The sequence below is a fragment of the Triturus cristatus genome, chromosome 10 (genome assembly GCF_964204655.1).
Source record: "Triturus cristatus chromosome 10, aTriCri1.1, whole genome shotgun sequence".
Lineage (NCBI taxonomy): Eukaryota > Metazoa > Chordata > Amphibia > Caudata > Salamandridae > Triturus > Triturus cristatus.
Genome location: NC_140593.1, coordinates 1,120,452,419 through 1,120,467,108, shown reverse-complemented (window position 1 = coordinate 1,120,467,108; position 14,690 = coordinate 1,120,452,419). Strand labels below are relative to the sequence as shown.

The window sequence follows — 14,690 nt, the reverse complement described above, 5'->3', positions numbered from 1 at the left end:
CAGAGAAGCAAGAGTGGGCGAGGGGGCCAGCGACAAGGAGAAGGAGAAAGGAGTAGCAGGAGGTAAACAGATAAGAATGTCAACAAAACGATAGAACTAGACCTAAGTGTAGCTTGAGAATGAGCAGTGAGTATAAGAATGACGTGACTGTGATATATATGCATTTAATGTCGATCCACACCCAGACACTGATTGAATCCTCATAACAAGCGGCAACGTAGATGGTCTCATGGAGGAGCCAGGGCTTTAGGTCTGTTGGTGGGGGGGGGGGGGGGGGGGGAGAAACATACACGAGGGTGACAAAGCAAGATTAAGCAACAACGGGGTCGGTGGGGGATTGAGATAATGCCAGTGCCCGGGTTAAAGTGAAAGCAGGCGTCCATGTGCTGCCTGCAGTAAGAACAAGCATTGGCTGCGCGAGAACAAGCATCGCGGCACCGGCGCTTTACTTTGAACATTAAAAGTAAAGCGTGGGTGCCGCGATTATAGCAAAAGTAAAGAAATGGATGTTTGTTTCTATTTCTTTACTTTTGCGAAAGTGAAAGTCATCACGGTTCTAATGACCCATGAAAGACTGCTGGCGGCCGGCTGCGCGCGTGCACAGTCGCGTGAACGCAAGCTCTAGGCCAGCAAGCAGCACTTTGAAAACTCATCTACAAAATATCTCTCCGAGCAGCGCATGCGCGCTGACCCAGCGAGACCTAAAAATGACATGAAACAAAGTGCTTCTGATCCGTCTCTAGGCAATTTATCTCTGCCTGTGTGCAAAATCATATATCCATATACACAATTACATACACTTGACTCAAGTTAAATTGCATCAACATAGATATGGTAATAATATGAAGGACATAGTGATTAACTTAACAGTAGCTTCTATTGGTGTATGTTATGCCGGCAGCGTCATAATCCGCATTTGATGTTGTGATGTAATATTACGTTCGAGGCATATGAGCTGCAGATTACACACTTTTGCATAGATCGCCATCTGGTGTTGGGCCCGGATGTTTGCAGTTTGTTTTTCCTCTTGGAAAGTCTTTGGAAGTCACGAGGTCGGTGACTCCTCCTTTGGATCGTATTGCGCATGGGCTTCGGCTCCATCCTCAGATTGTTTTTTTCCGCCATCGGGCTCGGATGTAATCTTCGCGCTCTGGTTGCGAACATTTCCAGTACGACGATCGAAGCAGAATCCTCACTCACATCGCGTTATTGTTTCGATCGCGATCTCCTCAATCACCTTCTCATCGATAAATCTTCGGTTCCAGTCATCGACGGCGGCCTTCGGACCTACCCAAGCTCCGGTCCTGGCTGATGGAAAGAACTCCATTCAAGAAGTGCCCTCGATGCGGGTCCAAATTCCCCCACACCGATCTTCATGAGGTGTGCAACCTCTGCCTCTTCCCTGAACACGAGGCTCGAGACTGTCCGGCCTGTAAGTCTTTTCAGATCGAAAAAGACTATTCGGGACCGAAGAGCCAGACGAAACATGGCGCACTCCTCGACCTCCGTTCCAGTCGACATCTTCGGAGACGACGTCGAAGATCCGGGACAGCAGCACACCGAAGAGGACCTAGTCAGTGCTTCCGAAGCCGACGACTCCGATGTAGAGGACATCACCCCGGCGCAGATGGTCGTGAGTAATATACCCCCCCTTCCCCCCCCCCCCCCCACCCGCGCCGACACCCAAAAAGGCCTAGGCAAGACCAGAGACATTGCTTCACACACCCCACCTTCGGGCCCGGTGAAGAAGCCAAACAAGCCTTCCGGCGGCTCGGGCTTGAGCCAGCCTTCCAGCGGCGCCGACAAACACACCTCGGCACGGAAAAAGAAACCAGCCTCTACCTTGACACCGAAGTCCTCGGTGTCGAAACCCAGCGATTCCGTACAGACGCCCTCTTCGGTACCGACCAAACCCCATAAGGCCCTCGGCACCGACACTTCCACGCCGAAGCCCACCTCGGCACCGACCAAGAAATCGGAGGTTCCCAAGCCCAGTGCTAAGCACGGCACGGACAAGCCTAAAAAGTCATCGGCCCCGAAGACCTCGGCGCTGACGGAACAAACATTGTCACAGGAACTGTTTACACCGGATCCCTTACAAAAAACTCTTACTAAGGATCCAAAAACTGGACATTTGGCACTCTCTTCCAAAAGAGACATTTGGACAAAGCGGCTCCGCCTCCACCTCCAAAGAGGAAGGACTCTGCTACCTCCCCTTTCAGAATACCTTCCCCACCTCCTCCACCCTCTCCACCTCCGCCCCCTCCGCCTTCTCCACCCCCACCTCATCGCTCTCCGACCCCGTCTCCAGACGATGATGATCAGGGGGGACCCATATCACGATCCAGGGGATGTGCCCCAAGACCCCACCCCTACAGGATCCCCAGACCCATGGGACAACTACAATAACCCAGATATTCCAGACGTCCCACAAGATGACCTTTATCCTTCCAGGCCATCTCCACCGGAAGACTCACTAGGTTTCCACCACCTACTTCAGAGGGTGGCACATTATCACGGGGTAGAGTTACACACTGACCCAGTGGAGGGGGATTTCCTCCTCGACACATTTGATACCGCACATAGGTCTACCTCCATACTACCTATGCTCAAGGGGGTGGTAAAACTTGCGCCAGAGGTTTTTAAGGACCCAGTCAGGGCCAGGGTCATTAACCCATGCATAGAAAACAAGTACAAAGCTGCCCCCACAGACCCTGCCTATATCAAAGGGCCAGCGCCACTAGATTCCCTAGTGGTTTCCACTGCAAGAAAGAGGTCAAATTTCCCAGGCGTCAGGCGAAGCACCACCACCTGACAAAGAGTCAAAGCTACTGGACGATTCAGGAAAGCCCACTGCGTCACAGGCAGCCAATATATGGCGTATCGCCAACACCCAAGCGCTATTGGCCAGATACGATGGCGCGCATTATGATGTATTAGAAACCATAATGCACCACCTCCCGGAAAGATACAAAAATAGGGCCAATGAATTAATTCAAGAGGGTAAGACAATAACTAACACCTCCATACGCTGTGCCTTAGATGCAGCAGACACAGCCTCCAGGGCTATTAATACTAGCGTCCTCCTCCGTCGCCATGCTTGGCTGAGAATATCAGGTTTCAAACCTGAGGTACAGGCCTCCATCCTAAATCATCCCTTTGACCAAGAACACCTATTCGGCCCAAAGGTAGATGAAGCCCTCGAAAAAATGAAGAAGGACACTGATACGGCCAAATCTATGGGAGCCCTGCAGTCACACCCTCCTAGGCGCTCCTTTCGCCGCTCTTCCTTTCGGAGTACGTCTAGAGGCTACTCCTCAGCGCGTCCACTTCCTACAAATCCCCCACTCAGTCCACCTTCACAAGTAGTTATCAAAGAGGCAGCTATAGGGGCAATAACAATAAAGGCAGAGGCAAAACAAATACCGCCTGCTCTGCCACACCGCCTACCCAATGACTTCTCCCCGCTCCCTCCAGACCATCCCACTCCGGTCGGGGGCAGACTACAAAATTTTCTACACGTCTAGGAGACCATCACCTCAGACAAATGGCTGATCCAAATTATTCGGTCAGGGTACTGCCTAGAATTAACATCTACCCCCCCCCAAACATTCCACCCAGGCAACGCCCAATGTCACAAGAACATTCCACATTACTAAAACAGGAGGTAATCTCCCTCCTACAAAAACAGGCAATAGAACAAGTTCCCGCCAATCAGCAAAATTTAGGGGTCTACTCCCTATATTTTCTAATACCAAAAAGGGACGAGACTCTACGACCTATTCTAGATCTCCGGCCCCTAAACACATACATACATTCAGACCATTTTCACATGGTAACGCTTCAGTAGGTGCTTCCGCTCCTCTCCCAGAACGACTTCCTCACCACACTGGACTTGAAAGACGCATACTTTCACATTCCTGTACACCATGCTCACAGAAAGTACCTCAGATTTGTAGTGGACGGGCAACACTACCAGTTCAAGGTGCTCCCATTCAGGGTCACAACAGCACCAAGGGTATTCACCAAGTGCCTAGCGGTAGTGGTGGCACACCTCAGAAGACAGCACATTCATGTCTTCCCATATTTGGACGACTGGCTGATAAAAGCCACGTCCTACAACGAATGTGTACACCACACCGCCACTACAATCCAACTACTTCACCAACTAGGCTTCACAGTGAACCACCAAAAGTCCCAGCTAACACCATCCCACATAAAGCAATACCTCGGTGCCACAATAGACACCTCAAAAGCCATAGCCTACTCCAATCCGGCCAGGATTGCAAGCATTCAGGCTTTGCGTCAAAGATTCATACTTCAACACTCCCTTCCAGCAAGAGTGTTTATGCAACTGATAGGGATGATGGCCTCTTGCATTTTAATAGTGCCCCACGCAAGACTCCAGATGCGTCCACTCCAAGAGTGCTTAGCGCGCCAATGGAACCAGGCCCAGGGGCAACTGACAGATCTGGTGTTGGTAGACTGTCGCACCCATCGCTCTCTGCAGTGGTGGAACACCACAAACCTTTCCAAAGGTCGACCGTTCCTGGACCCGGTTCCACAAATAATACTAACAGACGCATCGCTCTCTGGCTGGGGAGCTCATCTATTACACCTCACAGTGCAGGGCACATGGACGCCGCAACAAAAGTTACTCCATATCAACCATCTGGAGTTACTAGCAATCTCTCTAGCCCTAAAATCCTTTCAGAGACAGATTTTAGGCAAGGCAGTCCTCATTCGCACAGACAACATGACGGCTATGTATTACATTAAAAAACAAGGCGGCACACACACTCCACAGCTCTCTCAACTAGCACAGAGCATATGGAGATGGGCAATTCCACACAAAATCTTTCTCCTAGCCCAACATGTACCAGGAGTCCAAAACACCATGGCAGATCTGCTCAGCAGACAGACGCAGCAGATCCACGAGTGGGAACTTCACCCGCAGGTTCTTCACCCGTTCTTTCAAATGTGGGGGCATCCGCAGATAGACCTCTTCGCCACCCACGAAAACAAAAAATGCCCAAGCTTCGCCGCCAGATACCCACACCCATTGTCCAAAGGCAATGCGATATAGATGAACTGGTCAGAAAAATTTGCATACGCTTTTCCACCTCTCCCACTAATTCCATTAGTGCTGCGAAAGCTACAACAGCATTCCCTCATACTGATCCTAGTAGCTCCAACGTGGGCCAGACAACCGTGGTACACCACGCTGCTGGAACTCTCGGTAGTACCACACCAAAAGCTACACCTCTCACCATGCCTCCTAACCCAGAACCATGGAGAGATCAGGCACCCGGACCCAGCTCAGCTCAACCTTGCGATCTGGGTCCTGAAATCCTAGAATTCGGATACCTAAACCTTCCCCTGACTGTATGAACGTCATCAGATAAGCTAGACGCCCTACCACTAGAGCCTGCTACGCTGCCAAGTGGAAAAGATTTGTTGTTTATTGCCATAACAACACAATCAATCCTCTAGACGTGTCTATACAACACATCATATGCTACTTACTCCATCTACAAAGGTGTAACCTAGCATATACCTCCATTCGGCTACACCTCGCAGCAATTGCCGCTTACCTACAAAACAGGCAGCACCTATCACTTTTCAGAGTACCTGCCATTAAAGCCTTCATGGAAGGCCTAAAACGAATAATTCCCCCCAGAGTACCACCCTCACCTGTGTGGAACTTAAATATCATTCTCACAAGGCTAATGGGGCCGTCCTTCGAACCTTTGCATAAATGTGAACTGCAATTTCTCACATGGAAAACAGCTTTTCTTGTAGCCATCACTTCCCTTAGAAGGGTCAGTGAGATACAAGCTCTTACCATACAAGAACCTTTTCTTCAAATGCACCAAAACAAGGTTATTCTCCGTACCAACCCAAAATTCCTTCCTAAAGTCATTTCCCCTTTTCACCTCAACCAATCGGTAGAATTACCGGTATTTTTCTCGCAACCTCAAACTGTTGCAGAAAGGGCTCTACACACGCTAGATGTCAAACGAGCCTTATTTTTTACTATATCCAAAGAACACAACCTTTCAGAAAGACCAAACAACTGTTTGTCTCTTTCTCTCCACCACACAAGGGCAACCCCATCTCAAAATCAGGGATAGCTAGGTGGATTGTAAAATGCATCCAGATTTGCTACCACAAAGCAAAACAAACGCTATCCGTTCCCCTAAAGCCCATTCTACACGAAAGATAGGGTCTTCTATGGCTTTTCTAGGGAACATCCCATTAGATGACATCTGCAAAGCAGCTACATGGTCAACACCGCACACTTTCACTAAACATTACTGTGTAGATGTGCAAACCAAGCAACAAGCTAGTGTGGGCCAGGCTGTACTAAAAACACTATTTCAAACCACTGCAACAGATACCGGTGGTCGCCGTTAAGGTTGGGAACTGCTATATAGTCTATGCAAAAGTGTGCAATCTGCAGCTCGTATGCCTCAAACGGAATATGCTACTTACCAGTATGCATCTGTTCTTGGCATGTAGAGCTGCAGATCTACACACGCCCACCCGCCTCCCCGGCTACCTGTATCTGTTCCAGTCTATCTTATTTAGATACAACACACATGGGTTTCTTCACTGTTATTACTACGCTCCATCTTTCCCTGTTGGCGAAAAACAATCTGAGGATGGAACCGAAGCCCATGCGCAATACGATCCAAAGGAGGAGTCACTGACCTCGTGACTTCCAAAGACTTTCCAAGAGGAAAAACAAACTGCAAACATCCGGGCCCAACAGCAGATGGCGATCTATGCAAAAGTGTGTAGATCTGCAGCTCTACATGCCAAGAACAGATGCATACTGGTAAGTAGCATATTCCATTCTAGGTGATCTATGGTAACGAATGAGACCTACCACTGCACATGTAGGGCTGTTTTAAACTGCCATGTCGACCTGGCGAAATAAACCTTTTGCAGTGTCTAAAACTGCAGTTTTATTACATATGGGACAGCCCTAAGGTGTGCCCTAAAGGCTCATAGAGCAGGGTGCACTCTATTTGAAAAGTAGGATATGTTGGTTTAGGTTGTACATGTCCTGGTAGTGAAAATCTTTAAAAGTCTTTTTTCACTACTGCAAGGCCTATCTCTCTACCTGACTAACACTGAGTTACCTTATTACATGTATTAAGTGCTAACTTTGGATTGGGAACCAGTACAGATGTCATGTGTTGACTCAAATGAATTATAATTTAAATTCCTTTTTAATGGTAAAGTCGGATTTTAAGTCACATTTCTGAAAATGGACTTTGAAAAAGTTGGCATTTTCTTGTCCTAATCGTTTGTGTCTTTTGCAAGTATCCTGGGTCACATGATTGTGAATGGCTCTGCTGTTGGGGTATTCTTGCCGGACAGTGACACACAAGAGGGACTGGGTGTAGTCCGGATCCTGGCAGGATGGCTGAGGGTGTAGCTATGCCTTGCTCTACTTACACTGCAAAGGGCTTGCCTCTAGCATTCAGAAAGGAACCTGACACCAGCCTTTCTTGGAGCCTTGACAGGGGTAGGGATGAATACCCCAGAACCAGATGTGGGGTAGTATAGGGAACCCCCCCTGCTTAAAAAGCTGGCACAAGGTATAAATATTGGACCTCCTGAGCCACTCATCAGTACACGCCTGGACCTGTGAGCAGGTACTGACAGCATCTTCTCCTGCCGGTTATGCAATTACCACAGTGAATCCTGGCTACTTATTTTATGCTGCTGCCCAAAGCTGGCCTGCGATCATCGTTGTTTGCTGGGCCCGGCCCTAAGGGTTTTGAGCCTCAGAACTTGCAGAGGCGCCTCGGACTGGTGCTTTTCAGAAACCACAACTTGCTTACTTGCCAGAGTTGGCAAGTTTATCCATCACATTAGAATTGCACTTGAGTCCCATCAAAAGGCCGCAGAACTTAGGGTTCCTGTCATTCTGTAATGAAAATCATCTGGTACCCTAACCCTGTCAGTCGTCACCTAACCCAGGGGTTTTTCGCAAGGTCACTGGAATCAGAAATTAAACTTGGGGCCCATCAGGGAGCACGCTAAGAACTTTTCTTAATGACAATATCGCGGAGGGAATGACCCTGTTGGTTTTTTAAATAACCATTGATCCTTATAGGTGTAAAAATGCAAAAGGGTGGTAACCCAATATTTTAACTCTTTTTGTAACTGAAGTTTTAAATGGACACAAAGTAGTAAATAGAGCCCATGTAGCCACAGTGCTATTTTAAAGCTGAATACCGGGTTGTTCCTAGGGGAAGGGTGGTTGGGAGGGGGGCGCTGTTCATGTGTTTTATACTGTAAATATTTTAAGCAATTGCACAGTTAATAAAATAATCAAATCAAGCCTGGACCTGTGGACATTACAGAAGGTCTGCCTGCCTTGTTCCCTAGAAGACTGCCCTTCTGCTGGGCGCCTCCATTGTTCTCCAGAGGACTGCCCTGCTGCTTGAGGCCTGCCTTGTTCTCCAGAGGACTGCCCTGCTGCTTGAGGCCTGCCTTGTTCTCCAGAGGACTGCCCTGCTGCTTGAGGCCTGCCTTGTTCTCCAGAGGACTGCCCTGCTGCTTGAGGCCTGCCTTGTTCCCCAAAGGACTGCCCTGTTGCATGAGGCCTGCCTTGATCTTTCAGAAGGAAGATGGGCCTGCTCCCTTCACAGCAGGTTAACCTGAATGACTGCTAGGGGTTAGCTGGCTGACCTCCTGTTCTGAGCTACAGGGACGCAATGCACTTGAGAGCCCTCCCTGCAACAGCTCAGCTGATCTGCTGCAAATGGACTGGCAGCTGAACCTGCCTGAGCCCTGCTGGTCTTTGCTAGAGTGAGGTGTCTCCTCAGGTTCTGGCCCCTCGGCTGGCATCAAAGTGCACTCCTCTTCAAGAAAAAGGAGAAATTCTGAAGTTTATGGGCTCTACATGAACTGGCCCATTTGCACTGGGATCCTGCCGCCTGCGATGACTGCCAATGCGAAGCTCCAGTGAACCCGACTTTTCATGTTACACCAACCGGCAACCGAGATTCACAGACATCCTGCAGTGACCACCATTCTGAAGCTCCAGCAACGACCGTCTTTGACGCCCAACTGACTCTTCGCTACAGTGACGACAGCCTGCTCTTCTCTCTCTACATCAAGGACCATCCACGATGCTCCACCTGCTCCTCGTGGCCTCCTCCATGCAAACTGGGCTCTTCTTGCCAGACTTTGAGAAGGTAATTTTTTCAGCTGGACTAACCTGATCCCTGTATCTGGAACGCATTCCATCGTGATCGACCTGAACTGGTGACTTTCCCCTGGTCTAGCACGACCGGATGACAGCAAGTGGCACTTTGTGCTTTTAGGTGCTATACTTACCTAAACTTTGAAATTCAATATTTCTGGTTCCACTGATTGGATTTTTGTTGTTTTGGTCTCATTTTAGTGATGAAAACTGTCTCAATTTTTCTAAATTGTTTTGGTATTTTTCTTTTATGTGTTTTTCCTTAATCATGGTTCGTATGCTGCATAAATAATTTACACACTGCCTCCAAGTTAAACCTGACTGCTTTTGTGCCAAGCTACCAGAGGGTAAAGTGCAGTTTAATTTAGTGACTTTTTTGGTTCACATCGAAAAAAATAGTGGTTATTTCTTGAGAAGTGTCCCCCCTTCCCCCATTAACCAAATATTTTTCTTTTGTTATGTTATGGGTATTTTTATAGCGCACTAATCACATGCAAAGTTATCCAGGCGCTCTATAGCAGGTGTGTGAAGCCAGCTAAGGGGGGTCTTACTCAAAAAGCCAGGTCTTCAGCGTCTTGCGAAAGTCAAGAAGAGAGAGGGCGGCTCTGATGTGTTGTGGGTGGTCATTCCAGCCTTTACGGGTCCAGTCAACTAATTCTGCTCTGCTTTTGTGTATGCGTGGGGTGTGTGCTAGTGAGAGACAGGCCAAGTGGAGGTGCGTGGAAGGTTGGTAGAAGTGAAGGCGGCTGTTCAGATAGGCAGGGCCAGTGTTGTGGCTTGTGTAGGTGTGGGTGAGGAGATTTAAGTGTGCATGCTTGTGTATCAGGAGCCAGTTGAGTTTCCTAAGGTGTAGCATGATGTGGGCTTCCTGCGGAACTGAAGCTTGACTGCTTGGAAAGATCAAAGCATGTCAATCTATGAAATATACCAAAGCTGGTGAACTGTAGTTAAAGGTAAATTTTTTCATATTTGAAATTTTTGCATGTCTGGTATAACTTCTTTTCTTTTTTCCAGGGCCTTTATGACAATTTCCTGAACATGAAAGTGAAAGATGCTAGCTTTGGCACAGTGTGCCTTGCCACGGACTGGCTGGAGTTCACAGACATACTGAATGTGACCATAATGCATGGGCAAAATTTCCAGCTCATGAGATACCTGCCTTTTCTCCCAGTGGCTTTCCACCTGCTATTTGCAGCCTCCAATGTTCCCAGGATAGCCTATCCCAACAGTAATTATGAGGTGGGTTGAAAATTGTATAATGGAGAGTGAAAAAGATGTGCATGCCTTGGGGGGACAGCATAACCACGGAGGGCCTTATGTGAGTGGCTGTGGTAGGATAATGTGTTCACACCCTGCCATTGGGCTTGTTGAAGGTTTAGTGAGTGAATGTGTGGTGGAAAATGTGCGGGTGCTTTTTACTATGCTGTAATATCTTGTGTCCCCCAGAGCCCCACACTTAATGTTTTGATGTGCTAGGCTGATGTTTTAATACATAGCAAACACAAGGAGACGATAGACGGAGTGCTGAAACTTTTCAGACACTCACCCCCCAGTCACAGATCTGGGTTGAATCCATCATCGTTCTTTAACTCACTTCGCCACCCCAAATCAGACCCGACCATATGCAAATCAGTCTTGACCCTGTGCCTCATGGGAACAGTCCAGCCCGAACTGCCAAGCCCGGTCTTCCCTGGACCGGTAACAAGCATCCTGGGACCGATGTTGGGGTAACACCCCTCATCAGCCAGCTAGCTTCGTCCATCATCTCCTTGTGTGTAGGTGGGCCCCTTGCTCACTTTGCCACTGGATTCAAGCTAGCCTGGCTGATGAGGGGTGTTACCCTGAAACAAGTCCCAGGAATGCTTGTTTCCGGTGAAGGAAAGACCCGTCTTGACAGTTCTGGCTGGACTGTTCCCATGAGGAACGGGGTCAAGACTGATTTGCATATGGCTGGGTCTGAACTGTGGTGGTAAAGTGAGCTAAAGAATGATGATGGATTCAACCCAGATCTATTAGTGACTGGGGGTGAGTGTCTGAAACGTTTCAGCGCTCCTTGTGTTTGTTTTAAATGCAATGTCATGAGTGATACTTGAAGAACTGATCTTCTTTTTTGTCAATAACTAGCTAATCCTTTTTCAGAATTAGTGGTTGCAATCTTTTATTTTTTCTATGTGTATACCTTTGTCTCTTGTCCAGCCCACCGGCCTTAGCGTTCACCACAGTAATCAATATGTTCCCTATTTGATTAAGAATATTCCCAACCTATCCAGATCAGTGTCTTGATGTACCTGATTCTGGTGGTGGAATGGTGGGCACCTCACTCATTCTATATCACAAACATTTCTAACTTTTATGGTAGAGCAGTTTTTACATCAGTAGATTGGTGTAATGCAAATATTTTCCTGCTCTAATGTAGCTGATCACCATGTCCCCTTTACTCCCCTATCCGTCATTGTGTGCCCAGGTACAATTCTGCTGTACAACCACTTTGTTCACTTCCCCGCTCTTGGATGCCAACCCCAAGTTGATAATGTTACAACATGGCTCCTACTTGTACCTACATCAAGCATAGATGGTGCTAGAGAAATGGAAGTTGAAAGTATAATTCACGAAAACCAAACTTGTGGAAACCGATTTATCAAACGAGCGTCCGCAAATTTTCCATCACGAATGGCTTTCACCAGGTGATGGAACCAACCTTGTGAATGTCCTTTATGGTGAAACCTCTGTTGCACGTTTTGGTACAGTGCCAAAATGCTCCAGTTTGCGCTTACTGCCCTCTCCCAGTAAAGAGTCAGGTAGGGGTTGCTGTGTCATTTGCTCACAGGTGCACAATACTTCTATGATAAGGAGGATGTTTTTGCTATGGCCTTGAAAAACTTGGAATACCCAACATGTTCGCCAGACCCACAGAGACATAATTGAAAACTGAACCAGTTTGTGCTTCTTTACCTTCTGTGTCAGCAACGTATTTTCGAAGTCCACCTCCCTGTGCTTCTACTCAGTTTTGTGACAGCCTGAGAGCAAAGGGCACAATTTGTATAGGGTCAGCAGCTTTTTCCTTAAATGCTTCATTTAGTAGATAGGAACGTCAATACAGGTATGGAGTAAAGCATGGGACAATACATAGAAAGAGTTTGGTATATAATGCTGGTAACAAGATAAAGAGCGGAGTGGTGGGGCAGAAACATGAGACGTTAAGGGTGCTAGGAGCAGGTGGAATGCATGGGGATGATGAAAAGGTAGCAGTGGCTATATATAGGGGAACACTAATAGTGAGTGATTGAGAAGCTTGGGTTAAAGGTATTAGGCGTACGTTGTCGTTTATTGAGACATGGACTTGAATATGAAAAAGGAAAATGTAAATAGTGCTTTGTAAATATGTGAGTATACAGGTAGATGTAAATAAGAGTGGAAAGAGAAGAAAAATACATCTCAGTGGTGGATAAATGAAAGGGAAGGTGTGTGCAAAGAACATATTATATATATTGAGGGGATAAAATTAAAAGAAGCGTTGACTAGAACACTAGCCTTGTCTTCTGCGGTGCGGGCAGACAAGCTTTAATCTGCTTCCCATTTATTATGAATGCAGGATGAGGAGGAAGAGAAATGGTCACCATAAGAAAAACACCATTGAAGTGATGGACCAAGTAGTGAGATTTTCAATGTAGTCAAAGGGAAGCATTTGATGTGTGCAGAAGGGTATACTGGTGGTGAGTTATAATGCAGTGGAGATTAGGGCTGACATGTCTGTTGAAGGAGAGAGGCAAATCTCTAGCACTAAGAGTTGGAAATCTATCGGAAAACTATATTGGAATGATCAGAGGCATGGCTATACATTTTGGAACTCATGTGAGTGTGTCCAGAGGAGAACTTTGTGTGGGTATGTGAAACATTTGACAGATTTGTCTGTAAAGAGGGATATGCAAGAACCACATTTGTTTCTAGAGGCAAATTAGAGATCTTCCAGGGAAGCTTTAACATCCAGATGTTAAAGTTCAGCATTTACTAACCGGTTTGTTCCCTGTTGAAATAGGCGCAGTCCAAGCTGAATCTAGTCAAGAACATCCTGACGTCAATGATCACTGAGATCCATCCATCGATTCGAAGCCACGTGGGGCCTCAGTCTCTGGTTCTCGAGGCCCTGTGCCTTCTTCTGGATATCGTTACCCCAAAGCTCAGGCCGGTAAGTGATCCTAGATATTGTCATGACAGAGCCATGGCCAATTGTCATAATAAAGCTCTGGCTACTAATTCAGCTCGTCTTTTGAATGTTGTCATAACAAAGTTGTGTCCAGTGACTGATCTCTTCTTCTATGTGTTGGAATCTCTAGGCTTATGGAAGAGAGTAATGTGTATAGAGTGATCCTGCTCTAAAATTAGGGATGAATGATCCCCCTGTTGTCTTTACATTCTCATGATCTCTCATATCAACACTCGGTACAGAAATATCTTTGATCAACGAAAACGGGGGGAAAGGGGTAAATCACAGGGATCCTCCCCAAAGTAGACACAAGATAAAAAAGATCCATGTGGAGATATAATAGACTCAAACTGGAAATGGATGCATTTCAATTGATAAGGTGTGTTTTCTTTTAAGGACGACAGCCCTCGCCCATTGACCAGGTGGCATGCTTCATCATAGGACGACACCTCATGCCCGAAGGTGTGGGCTACAACCCTGCCAATGCAGGGGAGCTCTTAGAATGGTATGTGAGAGGGTGCTAATGGATGAGGGCTGTGTACTCTCCTAGAGGTGCAGGTGGGCTTTCTTCAGGACCTAAATGGCAGATTGAACTCTGTACCAATCCGAACCTTCTCGGTAACAAATATAAATAGGTGATCTTCAATCACTTGCTGGCGCTTACGACGTTCAGTCCTGCATTCACTTTGTTTGAGAAGGGTGTGGAACAGACAAAATACATTAATCACATATAATTCAACCATATAGTTGTCATTCTAGCATTTCCCATCAGGGTGAGATACATGCAAATATTAATAAAAATGTGTATTTCACTCCTTTTTACATGCAACATTGCATGAAACCCCCTCATGTGTCTGCCATTTCTCAGATAAAGTAGCCACATGCCCACAAAGGGCATTACCCGGAATTTACTGTGTATAGAGTACTGCCTATGGGATAGCAATGTGAAGGACATTGTGGCATATATGTATACAAACAGGATTATAATCCTGATCAACCAAGCAACTAGCTGGTGCCGGTCTACTAATGATAGCTTACCGAATGTTCTAATCACCAATATAAAACAAACCACCTCAGATATTCTACTGGCAATGCGTCCCTCTGCTGATAGGCCACATAATGGCCTGTGGCGAGGACTCAAATACACTCAAACACATGTATCCAAGTAGACCCAGAAATAATGTAATCTGGTCCTATCTACTCAACATGATGATGTGCTATCCGTAAATACACACTTACCGTATTATTATTGTGTCCCTT

General features: G+C 46.9%; 1 protein-coding gene across 1 annotated transcript in view; it reads left to right on the top strand.

The window, feature by feature from the left end:
* Nucleotides 1–14,690, top strand: part of CHTF18 (chromosome transmission fidelity factor 18) — a 488,876-nt gene that overhangs the window by 220,110 nt on the left and 254,076 nt on the right. The window contains exons 16-17 of the mRNA XM_085629346.1: nt 10,241–10,465; nt 13,263–13,412. Of these exons, the coding sequence (XP_085485472.1) occupies nt 10,241–10,465; nt 13,263–13,412 (375 nt within the window). The remainder of the gene's footprint in view (nt 1–10,240; nt 10,466–13,262; nt 13,413–14,690) is intronic.